Source organism: Amphiura filiformis, chromosome 5, assembly GCF_039555335.1.
Source record: "Amphiura filiformis chromosome 5, Afil_fr2py, whole genome shotgun sequence".
Classification (NCBI taxonomy): Eukaryota; Metazoa; Echinodermata; class Ophiuroidea; order Amphilepidida; family Amphiuridae; genus Amphiura; species Amphiura filiformis.
Genome location: NC_092632.1, coordinates 73387645 through 73405485, shown reverse-complemented (window position 1 = coordinate 73405485; position 17841 = coordinate 73387645). Strand labels below are relative to the sequence as shown.

Sequence of the window (17841 nt, the reverse complement as noted above, 5' to 3'; positions counted from 1 at the left end):
CCCCCTATCACGGGGAAAGTTTCTATGACCCCCCCCCCCCCTCATCCGCCTACACAGACTCAAAACAAATATTCATTGCCGGAGAAAGTGTGCATATTATTCAAATTTTGATAATGTGTGTAAAGAAGGCGCGTGAAGCGCACAAATTTTGCATTATAACGAAAGATTGTGTGCACATTTTGATTATTATTAAAAGAATGCGAAATTTTTTAGTCGCCAGCTCTTAATAATTCTATAACCCCCCTGTTTTGGTCTAAAATTCTATGACCCCCCCCCCCCTCCAGTATATCCATGACCCCCCTCCGAAGAAAATAATTACACCAACTTTAACCAGAACTAACAGGGCCTGCTGAGAAAGAACCCCAGTCAGTGCGCCCTCGGTTTTTTTCAATACACCCAAATACCGCCCAAATGTAAAGGTGATATTTGCGATAAATCGATCATACATTTAATTTTTCTGCTCGGCATTTTGTGTTGAGAAAATGAAAACAAAATATTGCAGCAATGGGAAACTGGCTGTGAAGCGGCTGGAGAAAGCTGTGTTTAATAGGGATTTAAATGCTTCATACGAATTTCCCTTCATACTCGTGTATGGTGTCAACGAAGGCTGGTAAGTTTTACGTATATTATTATTAAAATAGTGTAATTTTTGCCACAATCATGACAATTGTGAATTGAGGCAGAGGTGAAACACGATCAGTGCCGATGAGCAGTGTATTTTTGACAGTCGCACAGTGTCAACAGTACAACACCCTGTATTAATTTAGGGATTCAATCATATTTCACCGTTGTTCATCACCGATTAACAACGATGCGTCCGCGTCGTCTGAGTGGTTTACTTCTGAGTGGTTTACTGAAGTAAACCACGGCGTGCACGCAGACGCGCCGGACGCGAGTTGCTAATCGGTGATGAACAACGGTGAAACATGATTGAATCCCTTTCAACAACAAAACAAGCTAAAACTTAAAGATGTCTACATTCATTCGGAATGTCCGTTTATCATTGCCACTCAACCTTACAAAAAAGATCGCGGCATTTCTCTGTTGATATCAGCAATAAAACTAAAGAATAAAGTGGTAATAATATTTAGCTGCTACCGCCAATATAAGAGAGTTCATGTTTACACATAATTATGTTCCAGGCATGACGAATTTTACACGCTCATGCGTAACGCGTACAGCATACGCGTAACCTTGCGTTCGCGTATACGCTACTGAACTGTGGATTCATCACGGATTAACAACGGTTGGCTCCTGTACAAAGGTATAGGAAGAGTTGTTGAAAAATATTTTTTCCATTCAGCTCCATACTCCGTTGAAATCAATATTCTATTATTGACACAGATAAAGAAAGTTTACATATATGCATTGTGTTATAGGACTTGCACCTGGAACTTAACTGAATGGGCTAAACGTGTTCCTTTATACCTATAAAAGTATACCGGTAATTGTAATTCTCAAAATTAAATATATCACAATTTTTACGGGCGATTTAAAAATCTTTACAGACAAAATGCAGTAAAAACATATACAACAAACAGCAGGCACCGCTAATTAGTGTATTGCATTTCAAGTTAGTGTACTGGAAACAAAACCCTGGCTTTACTGAAAACAAATCAATTTTTCTTGTAATAGCAACATCATATGGGGTACTAGAGCATGCACAAATCGTACTAATAATAGGGATGCCCACTGTCAATACAGTTTCCACTAGAACGCTTTTCATTAACTGTGTGCGTGCACTCACACACGTATTGTCTATGGAGAAACTGATCGATACAAGAAATCCCAGGCCTGTTAAATGTCGTACATACTTGTTTTGATCCAAATGTAGGCCTATATCAGGGTGTTTCAAGAAATTCCTGATTCCACCAGAAAACATTAACCAAACTTTTTCCTGATTGGTCAGTAAATAGAGAGGACCTTCCTTCATGAAGAGATCAACTTTTTTTAATGAAAAATTTAATGAGATGAGAACTACAACCGGGTAAAGTGACACCATTCCGTGCATCAGGTGTGCAAACGGAATTATCTTCGAATTTGGAGTGAATCAGACAAGCAAACTTACATACTCATAAAATTTAACTATTTTTGAAGACAAAATGTGCAGGATGTTAAGAAATTTAAGAATGTTTAAGCCTACCGATGCCCATCGCAAATCATGCACTTTCCCGTGCACACTACCATGTCCATTTCATATGCTATCTATCATCACTGATCATGGCTTCCATGCACACACAGTGTATATTGCTCAATGTAGTAAAGATAACCTTTGAGTTGGAGCAAATTTCTCAAAATTGGTAGTGATTAATGTTACCAAACTTATGCCATGATGATAATTAATAATTTTTGAAGATAAAATGTGCTGACCTTAAAAGATTGAACAATGTTTAAGACTACCGCTATTCATTTGAAATAATGCACTTTTTGTTCATCTCCTCTATGGAGATATTTTCCATAGCGGCCATTTATGATCATGCTTGAGGTTTCATCAAACAAACCATGGGTTTTGAGGTCTTATATTTTTGTTGTATGTCAACAAAATCGATTAAATTTTCAGGATGATCTTATTTTCATGTTGTTATAAGCAAATATAATGTTCCAGATAACGCTAGTTAATAAATACATTAAGAAAAAGTACCTTAAAGTTGCACTTTCTGTTAGTATTCCTTTTTGGACTTTAACTTTTTAACATGTTCTAGCAGCCCTATATAAACCGTGACACTTTTCGAAAGGCCATATCTCTGGAATGAAACGTCCGATTAAGATTATTTAAACGCCAAAATGTTTCTTTCATCAATTCCCAGCCAATAAGTTAGGTCTGAATCAATTTAATAGTACTTCAATTTTTAGTGGACATGCCTACTAATAATGTGTAGAATATAGAAACACTGTGGTATCTCATATGATAGTCATGGTATGCTTAGCCTGAGTTGCTCGGCCTATCTCGAACAAAATCGCCATGCGTAGCTTTTGAAATACGAGAGGATTCGCTGTACTATCACGGCAATTTTTGACGCGAAGATATAGGGATGATGACGATGTGAGTCATAAAGCTTAAACTTGGATGCTTGATATGGCTTGCTCGAGAAGTCTGGCCAAGAATTTGCTCACCGATTGCTTCACATTGTATGAACGGTTGTTTATGCCCTTGGGCATAAACAACCGTTTAATCATGAAAATATATGAATGAACCCCTAATTTACATAACGCTTTGTGGTGTTTTGATGTTTTGGGAGACTGACTATGAGGGATCCCAACTCGCGGGTGACAGATCTTGATCGAAAACAGTCAGGGGTTAACACCCTACTCTTTTCGAAACTGGCTGCGAAATACATGTACAGGTATGGCTCTCTGCACACAGGACCGACGGCTTAACGTCCCCTCCGAAGGACAGAGTAATTTCATGATTTTACCCAATTCTAAATTAACCATGGGGCAGGGGTAGCACTACCCTTACCAAAGTGTCAGGCCTGAATTAAACCTGAATTCAGCTAGAAATCAGGCCTGAAATAATGACTAAATTCAGGCCTGATTCTAACCTGAAAAAGGGCGAAATATTTAAATGAGATAAGCCAGAAATTTAATGTCAGGCCTGAAATTTTAGCCAGAAAAATTTAACCAGAAATAATAAGCCAGAATTTTAGCTAGAATTATTAAACAGAATTATTAGCCAGAAATATTAACCAGAAATGAAATCAGGCCTGATTCTAACCTGAAAAAGGGCGAAATATTTAAATGAGATTAGCCAGAAATGTTAGGGCTGAAATTTTAGCCAGAAAGATTTATACAGAAAAAATTAGCCAGAATTTTAGCTAGAATTATTAAACAGAATTATTAGCCAGAAATATTAACCAAAAATTAAATCAGGCCTGATTCTAACCTGAAAAAGGGCCGAAATATTTAAATGAGATTAGCCAGAAATGTTATAAGGCCTAGTGAAATTTTAGCCAGAACAAATTAGCCAGAATTTTAGCTAGAATTATTAAACAGAATATTAGCCAGAAATATTAACCAGACTTCACTCTTCTCAACTTCAGCCTCATACATGTGTAGATTGAAATTCCCACAATTGCCATGATCAGAATGCACCAGTGGCATATAGCGGCATGGGGGGCATAGCGCATGTGCCCCAATCGATTGCAAAATTTAGAAAATCCGATATGAAAATTGCCAAAAACAGCTTGTGCCCCCCCCAATCAGCCCCGGTGCCCCCAATCATGGTTGGTGCCCCCCCCCCCATCGGATGACCCATGCTTCGCCACTGGAATACACCTTTTATAGGATTGTGTTATCAGAACTTGCTGGATAACATCAGTTTATTTGAACTCCAAACCTGAAAGAAGTTTGATATTCATACTGTGCACTTGACCCTCTTTACAAATTAATGCTCTCCTTTCTCAAATGTTGGTCACAACCTTGTCAGTTTTGTTTTCAGTCTTTAACCCAGGTGAAAAGTGTTACTGATGTTCTTGGGGTGTTATGAAGTGGGGAAGGGTTATTTGGAGAGTTCAAATATGGCGAGTTGTCATTTGGAGAGTTCTGATATGGCGAGTTGTCAATTGCAGAGTTCAACTATGGTGAGTCGTCATTTGGAGAGTTCCAAAGTGGCAATTTGTCACCTTGAGCATATTGGAAAAGTTTTGTTTGTATAGTTGGGATGTGGTGTGCTATGTCAATGTAATGGGAAGTTTCTATTTTGAAGTGAGGAGGGTAATTTAGAGAGTTCAAATATTCAGAGCTACCTTTAGCATATTGGAAGAGTTTATGTTTACAAAGCACATCCTAACGGCACCACACAACTCTCCCAATATGCAGAAGGTGACAACTCACCATATTTGAACTCTCCAAATGACCCTTCCCCCACATTAAAGTACAAATATCCCCAAGACATCAACATGACATACCACATTGCAACTTTTACAAAATATAACTCCCGGATATAACTCTTTCAATTCGGTGTAGGTCATAACTTGCTCATCCTGGTGCATTGAATTCTCCAAATGACCCTCCTCCCACTTCAAAGTACAAACACTCCCAATTTATGCATCAACAGAACACACCACACTCCAAGTTTACCAAATACAACACTTCAAATTTGGTGAAGGTGAAAACTCACCACATTTAACCACCAAATCATCCCAACTTTAAAACCAATACAAACGTACCACTATGATGTGACAACCTTATTTGAACTCTCCCAATGACAACTCGCCATATTTGAACTCGCTAAATAACCCTCCCGCTTCAAAGTACAACCTCCCCAAGACATCAGCATAATTAACACCCCAACAACATCAGTAACACATTTCACCTGGGTCAGCCAGCATCAACCTGCAGTATACCCACATAATTATTATAAATAAATGATACATGCATAATGCATGCGCATGTCTGCTGAATTCAACAACCTTACTAGGCAATGTTTCCTGGGGAAAAAGAATGAAAAAATTCAGGCTTTGAAACTTACGAACAGCTGATCTTCCTTCCACAGACATAGCTGGTATGTTCCCCATCAACTACACAATGTTAAAAGACCCTAAAATACCCTTTAAACTGTTAATTTTTCAAAAAGTTGTGGCAGTTTCTGAGCCTTATCAGCAGTGTGCTTCCTTACAGTTGGTGACCTCTGACCTAATATCATGTGACCATAATTAGCCTGAAAAATAATTAGCCAGAATACGAAATCTGGCTAATATATATAGCCATATTTTTGATTCTGGTTAATGTTTTAACCAGAATACAAAATCTGGCTAAATATCTTAGCCAGAAAACTTTTCAAGTTAAGATTTTAGCCTGAAATTGGATTCAGGTTATGAATTCTGTTTATTAAATAACCAGAATTGATATTCTGGTTTATTTGTTAACCAGAAATTGATATTCTGGTTAATTTATTGGTCTTAGAATAATTTCTGTTTAGATTCAGGCTAAATTAACCAGAATGTTTGGTAAGGGTAGGTTTTTAAAACCAGGGGTTCTCAGAACCCCTGAACCCCCTGAAAGTGTTAAAAATATGCGCTCAAATCCTAAAATGAGGGGTTCTCTAATCTGTCAAGTATTGAATGTACCGTTTTAATATATCAGTATCAGATTTTGTGATTTTGGTTACAATGAAAAATGATGTGTTACCTGTACCATAGTTAAGCAAGGCCCGGCAAAAAAACACAATCTCACGCTTTTCATGCCGCGATTCTCGCTATTAACCAACTATCGCACTTTTTAAGAAAGTTCCCAAGCAGTGTACTAAAATAAAAGTGTTCCTTTATGCCATAAAAGTTCGCCGAATTCCATAAAACGCAGTTCAACTTCGGCCATGTCGGCAAAGTGCAGAATTCAACACCATTGCAAGCACATGGAAGCTATGCTTTACTCAATAAAAAATGACATTTCATTGCAAATGAGTTCAACTTTAGGTCAAATATCATGATATTTACTGAATTCCTGGAGTATTTTGACTATAAAACATAATTCAAGGGCAAATTTTGTCATTTTTTCTTCTACGGCCGATATCATTGCGTCGTATTTCACCGATGACATATCTCTACACACCACCTGCCAAGCATTTCTTTCCGATCCCTAGAATTAGAAATTACCAACTCACGTACGTGTCATCATTCAGTACTGCAATAACAGTGATTCTAGACAATATCGCAATCTGTGTAAATATGCCGACGGTGTGTATTTTATTTCTATTTTTAATTTATGTTACAATGCTACGGCGACTTCACTTGAACATTTATGTTACATTGCATTTTATGTTACATAATTTCTGGACAGGCCGTAAATATTGGAGATCGAAGCTTTTATTTTCTTTCACATGTTTTCATTTTTCTGCGCATGAAAACCCCTGAACTGGTATGCAAAAATGAATATATGCGCTCAAACTTCAAAATATGCGCTGTACGCGCAGAAACGCAGGTTAGCGCGACCCCTGCCATGGGGAGAGCGGAAGTCTGAATTTAATCTACAGATGTTGCCAATTAATTTCAGACTTTTTTTTTCCAAGTCAATATCCCAGCGAATTGAACCCGAGACCTCATGCACTAAAGGCAAGTACCCTAACCATTGCGCCACGCCCTCCTGGCTCTCCTGATGATGGATTATGAGGATAGAATGGGGAGCTATCTCAAAACGCATCAGAATCAGTGAAGCCTGACACCATGTAAAGCAATGGAAATTCAGAAGTAAACAATACCGATCACGAAGGGTAAAGCGACCGAAAAAGTGCAAGTCAGAGAATTGTTAGCATGGTTAACCTCCTAAAAATTAACTTTTCTCTGAAGATACAGATTTAAGTCTTCAAAATAAATTTTGATACCGGTAAAAAACTTCACAAAGAATTGTTTTTTAAAACCCTAAATTCTATTACCCCCACAAAAGTGGTATACATACGGTATTTGAGTGGTGTGGAGGTATCATATTAACTACTGCGTTGCATTTTTCTCACAAAATAACTACACACTGGTAACAAAAGTTATGTATATGGGCAAGGAATCCAATTACTTCACTGAAATTTCAGTGATTCAAGACTTGGTGGTTCATTATATGTTAAGAAATGAGGTACATTCTAGCGGTTACATGTACCTCTTTTCTTATCATAAATAACGTACTGCTCATCTTGAGTCACTGAAATTCCAGTGTATAAGTAACCGGATTCCTTGCCCCTAGAATTTACATCACTTTTGTTACGGTACCAGTGTGTTATTATTTTTGAGAAAAATGAAAAAATAGTCACACATTTATCAAGGGGTGTAGTACCACCTTAAGAGCACCGATCAGGTTGTTCATGTATTTGCTATCTGGTCAAATTTTAATTTTTACCCAGAGCAGGCAGCGCACATAAATGTTGAAAAGAAACAAACTGGCGCCCTTCGTAAATACTAGCATGGCACTCCAACCAACTGATCAACAGTCAGCATGCCTCTGTTGATTAGAGTGGTTAGGGACCGTTCACAAACACTTGTAAGGGGGGGCCTGGTGCAAAAAAAATTTTATCGCAAAATTTTTTCGGCCCCCCCCCTTTACAGACCTCGAAAATTTCAGGGCCCCCCTTTTTGACATGAAAATTATGGGTTAACCCCATAGAAAAGCATATAAACTCAATTTTTCCAGGGCCCCCCTTTTTGCATCAGGCCCCCCCTAACAAGTGTTTGTGAACGGTCCCTTAGAGTGGTCACTCTAAAGCAGTCAATCAACACTGTTCAACAAGTTTTTAAGGGATGGACTGACCCTATACCCCAACTGTGGACATTGCATATAATGGGTTTAAACTAGATTGGCAAGTTTACTGTGATTTAAAACACTGAATTCTGCGATTTTGTGTGCATGGTTTTAAAAACTAAATTCCTAAAAATTGGGGTAAAAAGAAGTTACTTTCTTTTTCATTATTTTTACCTCACATTCTGATTTTTTTTTCTTCATTTTTATTTTTCTCAAGGAAAAACATGTTTTCCGTGAATTTCTGTGTTTTCCGTTAAATTCCGTGGATTTGTCCATTTTTCTGTGACACGGAAAACTTGCCACTTTAGTTTAAACACCGTTCAATCGTTCACCAATTGCGGACAATACCCCTTCAAAGGTGTCCCCAGTGTCATGTGTGTGTAATTTTGCTGAGAGCCAATTTGATACAAACATGTGTTAAAAATCATACTTTTTTCCTATTTTATATTCTTGCAGATCTTCATCAGCACATTGAATACATCTGATGAGAATTCTGACAGGCCTCAGAAAGCCTGATTCTATAAATCATTAAAAGTTAATGGAAGAGTGACTTATAAACAGGGTGATGAAATCCAAGTTGTAGATGAAACTGAAATCAGATTGGCCAAATCACCATTAACATAGCTTACAACTTTGTAAGCTGGAAAAGCAGCGGATTATTGTTTGAGATAAAATTCAAAAATTGTTGCTCCTGCAACCATTTCTTCATCATCAGTAGTTGGACTCATCATTTGAGGTGGTCACCATGGCAAGTGCAGTGGGAGTATGTGGTGTCACAGTTGCGGTGATGTTTGTGAGTGTGATGTCATGGATGTGGCTGATGAATTGGTGGAGGAGTCGCTATGAGATGGAGACATGGCTGGAAGAAAATGATTTGGATGAATACTATCCAGTCTTTAACAAAGCTGGTAAGTGCTTGAGTAATTCATCGGTCGCAACACATACATGTAGTTTGTTTACCCAGGTTGGTCCGTGAGGGACACATGCTAATCCATGGGGGAAATCCATGGACCGTTCCAAGCTCATACTAAAAAAGCACAAGCCTGGATAGCCAGTGTAGGCTAATAAAATGCAGGCTGGCCTAGATAGCTTTGATAAACAAAGCACGAAATGGAAGAAAATAGCAAGGAAAAGGAGAAAGGAGAGAAGGCTACTCCCAAACACAATTGTACAATTTTACTCTTAGCTCTTACTTCGTGAGAAAGGAAACTGGAATTCCAATCTCAAGCCCCAATGCAAAGGCTGTAGTGGCATATAGGTTTAAAGCTAGCTATTATCCTATAATAGTTAACATATTCCTTGTTAACTATTCCTTGTTAACTATTTAAGATAGTTTTATAGTTTGATTCAACTTCAGGCCCGTACGCAGGATTTCATTTGGGGGGTGCTGATTTTGAAAAAGTGGACTTTTTTCCAGGATGGGGGGGCGATTTTGTGAAATTTTGGGACTTTTTGTATACTTTTCCAAATTTGGGGGGTGCGATGCACCTGCGCACGGGCCTGTTGAACTTCAATTTCAAATGAAAACAGGCCACTGAGAGATAACAGTGGAGGCGTATCAACTCCGTTACTAGTAGCATGTCCTTCAAAAACGTTTTGCTCAGAAACATATTTTGTCCTTCAGGTACATGTGTTGCGACCGACGGATTGTAACTCTGTGTTTTGGTGTAGCTAATAATATTTGTTGTCTTTTAAACATTTGGAAGCTAACAAGATCATTAAGCCTTACTGGAGGCCTTTTGGTGATGGGGGAGGAAAGAAGGAAGGAAGAAATAAGATGACGAGAAAAGTTGTTTACTCGGGTGCGGTTTGAACCACAGACCTCTATGGTGCTAGACACACTACCTGGAATAGCGCGCCACGGGTGTACATTGTACCTTGGCCAGCCATGCTTTCCATGCCCATGTACGTTCGCATGATGATGCAATTGGATCATGTGGTATACTTGAGCTTGCAGAACTTGCTGTACCCTTTTGCACCACACATCATATTTTGATCTTTTTTGTGCAAATCAATAAAGGTTGCACCATGCATCATATTTTTTTGTGCAATTTAGGTAATGAAACAAAATGAACTAGAGTCAACAGACGCTGAATACAAGCCATAATTTGACCCCTATAACTTGACCCCTGGGTTACGGATGGGGTCAACTGCTCTTGCATTGCGCTTAGGATGTCATAAGAAATATTCCTGGTGAATTTCAGCTTAATCGGAACTTATACATGGATTTTGATTTTTTGAAAATTTCTGATTGACCTTTTGACCCCTTAATGACCTTTGACCTCAATGGAAAAAAACCTTATGTACACCGAGAAAATGCATTGTTCCAGTTTTAATTAAAAAATTCTGCTATGTTCAGTTGTTGAGATAAAAATTCTTGAAGTTATCTAGCTAAAAACAGGAAGTGACCCCTTAATGACCTTTGACCCCCAAAATAAAAATACCGTGCATACATCACGTAACACTGATTCATGTATGATGGCAGGGCCGTAGCAAGGTTGAAAAATGTGGGGCGGCCATCACAAATGTGGGGCGGCCAAATTACAAATAAATGCCCAAATTGAAATAAAGATATATAGAAAAACATAACAAATTTCTAAAAAAGTGGGGCGGCCATGGCATCCCCGGCCGCCCCGCTTGCTACGGCCCTGTATGATGGTTATATTACTCTGGTCTGTTTACATTTTGAGATACAATTTTTTTGAACATTTTTGATAATTTTGGTTTTTGACCGAAGTAACCCCTTAATGACCTTTGACCCCAAAACTGTAGGCATCCTAAAGACCCTGGCTAGTAGCGATGCATGTGTGCTAATCATGACTCTCTGCTATGTAATTTGTAAAGACAGTGATTTTTGAATATTTTTAGACTTTGACGGAAATGACCCCTTAATGACCTTTGACCTCAATTCTTTTTAGGAAGTTTTAAGCACTGCCACATGTTGATTCATATGCATGAGTCACATGATCATTGCATGAAATTTGTGGAAGGAGTAGCATTTTTTTGTGAAATCACATTTTTGACCATTATAGCTAGGTCAAAGGTCACAGCGAGGTCAAAGTCAAATGGAAGGTTTGGCCTAGCCCAATGGTCATTTGGGTCAACTTTGGTTGAAATCTGTCAATCCCTAGCAGAGATACATGCAGTTGATTGCGGTTGCCAGAAGAAAGAAGAAAGAAAAAAAAACTAGAGTCAACAGACGCTGAATACAAGCCGCAATTTGACCCCTATAACTTGACCCCTGGGTTACGGATGGGGTCAACTGCTCTTGCATTGTGCTTAGGATGTCATAAGAAATATTCCTGGTGAATTTCAGCTTAATCGGAACTTAAACATGGATTTTGATTTTTTAAATTTTGATTGACCTTTTGACCCCCTTAATGACCTTTGACCTCAATGAAAAAAAAAAAAACTTATGTACACCGACAAAATGCATTGTTCCAATTTTAATTAAAAAATTCTAACATGTTCAGTTCTTGAGATAAAAATTCTTGAAGTTATTCAGCTAAAAACAGGAAGTGACCCCTTAATGACCTTTGACCCCCAAAATAAAAATACCATGCATACATCAGGGAACACTAATTCATGTATGTTGGTTATATTATTCTGGTCTGTTTACATTTTGAAATAAAAATGTTTTGAACATTTTTGATAATTTTGGTTTTGACCGAAGTAACCCCTTAATGACCTTTGACCCCGAAACTGTAGGCATCCTAAAGACCCTGGCTAATAGCAATGCATGTGTGTTAATGGCGACTCTCTGCTATGTAATTTGTACAGACAGTGATTTTTTGAATATTTTTTACAAATTTTTCAGATTTTGACCGGAAATGACCCCTTAATGACCTTTGACCTCAATTCTTTTTAGGAAGTTTTAAGCACTGCCACATGTTGATTCATATGCATGAGTCACATGATCATTGCATGTAATTTGTGGAAGGAGTAGCATTTTTGTGAAATCAACATTTTTGACCATAAGGTCAAGGTCAAAGGTCACAGTCAGGTCAAAGTCAAATGTAAGGTTTGGCCTAGTCCAGTGGTCATTTGGCTCAAGTATGGTTGAAATCTGTCGAAGCATAAGAGAGCTAGGGCGCTAAACGTGGCAAGTCACGCAAAATGTCACGAGTTGCCAGAAGAAGAAGAATTGAGAAGAGACAGAACAAGCCGACATCCGTCGCCGGCTTGTAAGAAGAAGAAAGAATTGAGAAGAGACAGAACAAGCCGACATCCGTCGTCGGCTTGTAAAAAGGTTGCACCACACATCATATTTTGATGCTTTTTGTGCAATAAAGGTAATGAAATGAAATGAAATGAAATAACTTATGGCAAGGTTTATATATATTTGTGCTTTTCAAGCCATGAACATATTTTGGCCCATAAATGTAGGCTGCTGGTTTAATGTATACTATTATCAACTACAAAAATTAAACCTTTCTGTGGAAATCATGAAAAATTAATTGACAAAAACATCTTGCTATGCATACAAATGATTCAATATTAAAGTACTTGAAATATTCACTATTGATTAAATTGTACATCACAAATTATGTTAATTACTAATTAGTCATACATATATTGCCTTAGGGTTTATCAAAATATATGCATTTTAGCCATTACAGACCATAAAAACAGCATATGTATTGTAAATTGTACTGTTGCAAAATAGTGCCCCATAATGAAGCTTATCCCCAACTGAAATTGAATACCTGAGTGGAAGAAGGGCCCAACTCCCAATTTTTTACAAAAATGAGTTGGACCAAGCATTTTATTGCCAGCAGATTGTTCTTCCATGTGTGTGAAAGGTGAGCCAAAATCCACTCTCTAAATAGTCTTCCACATACACTTAATGCATGGAAGAAAGGCCCAACTCCATTGGGCCCTTCTTCCACAAATATATGGTTAAAGAGGAATTTTGTTCATACATGAAATCTGCTTTTCACTACAATAAACTTTCTTGCTAACATATTACATGAGTTCTACTTGTGCATAATGGTGATCATACCTAATTTCTGTAGCTATTTATAACACAGAACTGGCACTTGCAGTATATTAATGGAAGAAGGGCCCAACTCCAGCTCGTATTTAAAAGACCTGCACTGTTGCCATGGAAACATCATATATAATTTTGGATGTATGTACATGTAATATTGTATGTGCATGTATTTAAAGGTCCCATGAAGACAAAAACATTCTGTCTATAAAACTTTTCCAAATATTAATTTATTTCTTAATATCTCAAAAACAGTTTTGATGGAGTTGGGCCTTTCTTCCTCTCAGGTATTCAATTGTTTGAAAATGACATACCTATTTGCCAGTGCACAGTCTTCCCCAACCAGGCACAGCTTTTGCAGCCACAGTGCTTAAGCTCACATTGAATGGGGCACATAGGTATGGGCCCTAAATGTGAACATCTCTGTTTTTAATATTTCAGGATTTGTGCCCTCTGAAACCACATTTTCTTCCCATTAACCCCATGGAGGGAAATCACATAGGAGAGGATTTACACATAAGTATTTAATATGCATGTTAATGGGACTCGACATGTACATGTATATATAGAAAGGTGTATCAGCTGCAGAATCATGGAGCAAAGGGGCCCCCTTTTTCCACTGCAGGTCCCAAAATAGCATACTCTGTATGTGGCTAGTAATCCCAGTAGATCTAGAAAATATAAAACATACTATGTTCTCTAGAGCTCACTGGTTCGACTTGATTCACTAAGATAGCTACTTATAGGACAATTTAGATAAAATGCATGCCTAGTTTGACAAAGCTCATGTTCCTTGGGAAACATCTAAAATTTTGAAAATGATCAGTGTGAAGCAATATACGAGTCTTTCAAGTCACATATATCAAAGATGCTGTAGGCAATTTAAGTGTTACTTTCACAAGCATACTAAATGCCTTTTCCAAGCACGGCATACATAGGTCTACTCCATAATTGTCATCCATCATCCATGCTTTCATTGGTTGTGAATGAGAATGAATTAATGTATGCATGCACATTCTTTTGAAATGTCTAATTTGTCTGAAATAGGTAGAGTTGGTTGGTTCCAAGGTGAATATGGTTTGAAATAACGATATACATACCAGTAGGCAATTTTGGACTAACAGTTACTGAGAATTATGTGAAAATAATGAAAAATACTCCTAAATATGTGAAAATAATGAAAAATACTCCAAAATGGGAAACATTAGCATATTAAAGCTTATTTTACATTGATATGTTTAGATTTTGCTAGAACCAAGCAGTGGTGTAGCTAGAACTTTTTTTAGGGGTGAGGGGAGCAAGGCAACTTTCAAGGTGGCGAAATTCAACAAAAATGGTCAAAAGTGGACTAAAAAGTATAAAAAGGGCATACAAATCTTAATTATTAGCTGGGCGACCAGCATCCCAGATGGGGGAAAGAAGGGGAAGACTTCTCACAGGGGGAATTCGAACCTTCCCCTTTTTGATCTGGCGCGAAAGTTAAACTCGCAGTGGTGTGTATGGACGTACATTTAGTGCGTCTTACTACCATGCTTGGAACTTGTGGTTAAATTGGATTGATAAACAAGTATGATTGACAGTGTGTTTTAGAGACCAAAGTCCCGGGGTAAAGTTCTGCTTAAAAGTCAAAGTACATAGTCGGATTTTTTACTTAGGCTTTCGCGATCAATAAACTGGTAGATTCCAAAATCAGAATTGCTCAATATTAAGTGAGCAATTATAATTATGCAAGTTGCATTCAATATAACTTTTATTGTCACTAATCATCTAATTATATAAACTCTTTATGACCATTTTACTATTGAACACTTTAATTCTAATAAACATCAGTATAATTTTGAGTTCAACGGAATGCGTTCATCATTATTAATAATAACATATTTTTTTAATCAAAATTCGACTATGGCATATAGTCTAGGTGTAATGCTTGAAACCCTTTAAAACCTTATTGCCCGACTTTTTTCTATGCATACATTTGTACATGTATGCGTTATGGATTTAATGCTCAAAGACTCTTTAGAAATGGCTCATTGTAGGAAATGTAGTATGATACTGTAAAGATGATCTTGAAAGATTCAAAGTTCTGTTACCTTAACATATTTCAATTTATGCAAATTACACAAATTTGATGTTACCTCCGTGGCCTAAAGTTCTGTATTGTTATTTCCTGGGTAAGGGAGAGCATGGCCTAATGGTTAGGGTACTTGCCTTTGGTGCATGAGGCCCGGGTTTGATTCCTGGCGGTAGCGATTTGCTGGGAAATAGACTTGTGGGGAAAATGTCTGAAATTAATTGGCAACCTATGTAGATTAAATTCAGACTTCCGCTCTCCCCAGGGTTCATTTAGAATTGGGTAAATGCATCATGAAAGTATTTAAGTTATTAAAAATTAACACACATTTAAATAGTGAGATTAAAATTAGCCTAATCTGTTGCATTTCCACCATATGTAAAGTTTGTTCGGCTTACATAAGGCGGAAATTATTCGGCTTTTGTTACTGCGGCGTCAATAAATTCACAACTAATGCTAGCGTAAATTCACATAAGCGTGCGCCAGTCATGCATTACGCAACGCACAACTAGCGTAAGCACTGCGCCCAATATCTATCAATATACAGTGTTATGAGTGTTATTTTTTCCTCCTTTTGATATAAACCGAACAAACTTTAGCCATGGGTACACACAGTAGCATAGCATTGTGGCAGCCCTACTATTAGGGATGCCCACTGTCCATACAGTTTCCACTAGAACGATTTTTCATTTACTGTGTGCGTGCACTCACACACGTATTGTCTATGGAGAAACTCATCGACACACGAAATCCCAGGCCTGTTAAATGGCGTACATACTTGTTTTTGATCCAAATGTAGGCCTCTATCAGGGTGTTTCAAGAAATTCCTGATTCCACCGGAAAACATTAACCAAACTTTTTCCTGATTGGTCAGTAAATAGAGAGGACCTTCCTCCATGCAGAGATCAACTTTTTTTAATGAAAAATTTAATGAGATGAGAACTACAACAGGTTGAAGTGACACCATTCCGTGCATCAAGTGTTCAAACGCAATTATTTCCGAATTTGGAGTGAATCAGACAAGCAAACTTACATAGTCATAAAATGTAACTATTTTTGAAGACAAAATGTACAGGATGTTAAGAAATTTAAGAATGCTTAAGCCTACCGCGGCCCATCTCAAATCATGCACTTCTCACTACCATGTCCATTTCATATGCTATCCATCATGGCTTCCATGCCTTGACCTACCTTGACCTAAGCCGTCCACACCATTTTGGGAATGTGTGATGGCTTCTGTTTCAGGATGGCTTGCCAGATCCTCCGATCACGTGATAGACTGGTAGCTTCAGCCAGGGAGCTCAGGTTTCTAGTAGCACAGTCTGCCTTTACACAATCTGTCCATTTCTTGGCTGGTCTTCCACGTGGTCTGTCACCATGGATATTGGAGGTCAGGAGAATATTTGGGTATCTTGATGGTTGCATCCGATTGACATGGCCAAAGTATTTCAGTCTTTTTGTGGTCACTCTGTCAATTATCGTCTCCTTCAGACCTAGGCTTTCTCTGATGACGGTGTTCCTGATTTTGTCTAGTCTGGTGACCCCCATGATTTTCCTGAGGCAGATCATCTCAAAAGTCAGCAGCCTATTTTCGCTTCTATCTTTTCAGTGTCCATGTTTCTGAGCCATACATAAGGATGGACAGGACAAGTACTTTGTAGAGTTCGATTTTTGTTGAGCAAGTGATGTCTTTAGCATGCCAGATTTTGTTGAGACTTTGAATCGCCCCAAGCGCCTTTCCGATTCTGTGCCTGATATCTTCTGAGCATGTTCCCCTCTGAGTAATGGCACCTCCAAGGTATATGAACTTGTCTACCTGAAGAAGTTTCACCCCATTGATGTTGATGTTTAGCTCCTGTGGTTGCTTGCTGATAACTTGTACCTCTGTCTTGGCGATGTTAATCTTCAAGTCGAAATTTGAGCTGTTTAGGTTCACTTTGTTGGTCAGTGTTTGCAGATCTCTTTCATTTTCGGCTATCAGCACAATATCATCTGCAAAGCGAAGATTATTTATCAGGTGACCTTGTATGTTGGCGCCAATTGTAGTGTCATTAGTTGCGTATAGCATTACGATTTCAGGAGGATGTTGAAGAGTTGTGGGGACAGTACACAGCCCTGACGCATACTCCCACCGTTGTTCTAAACCACTCTGTCAGTTCGCCGTTCACTCTGACTGCACTTGTAGACTGATTATACAGTGCTTGAAGAAGTTGTATGTGCTTGTTTGAGTATCCAAAGAACTGCATCGCTTTCCAAAGACCTTCCTGCCACACTGTATCGAATGCCTTTTCAAAGTCGATGTAACAACAGAATAGGCTTTTCTTCTTCTCAAGGTGTTTCTCTGCTATCTGTCTGAGGGTGAACAGTTGATCTGTTGTTGATCTTCCCGGTCTGAAGCCTGCCTGGGACTCTGACAGAATTTCTTCTGTCCTCTTTATGATTCTACGTTGGAGAATTAGAGCAAATACCTTTCCTGCATGGCTCAGTAGACTTATGCCTCTGTAGTTGCCACAGTCAAGTTTGTCTTTCTTCTTAAAGATGGGATTAATAATTGCTCTAC

General features: G+C 38.2%; 1 protein-coding gene across 1 annotated transcript; it reads right to left on the bottom strand.

Moving 5' to 3' along the window:
• Positions 1-16478: 16478 nt before the first annotated feature.
• On the bottom strand, positions 16479-16829 carry LOC140152386 (uncharacterized). Its single transcript, XM_072174693.1, has one exon. The coding sequence runs from the start codon at positions 16827-16829 to the stop codon at positions 16479-16481; it is 351 nt and encodes a 116-aa protein (XP_072030794.1).
• Between the last annotated feature and the right edge of the window lie 1012 nt (positions 16830-17841).

Bases quoted from the DNA above. Each gene is read 5' to 3' on its own strand.
- LOC140152386 (XM_072174693.1), bottom strand. From the start codon at position 16,829: ATGGGGGTCACCAGACTAGACAAAATCAGGAACACCGTCATCAGAGAA.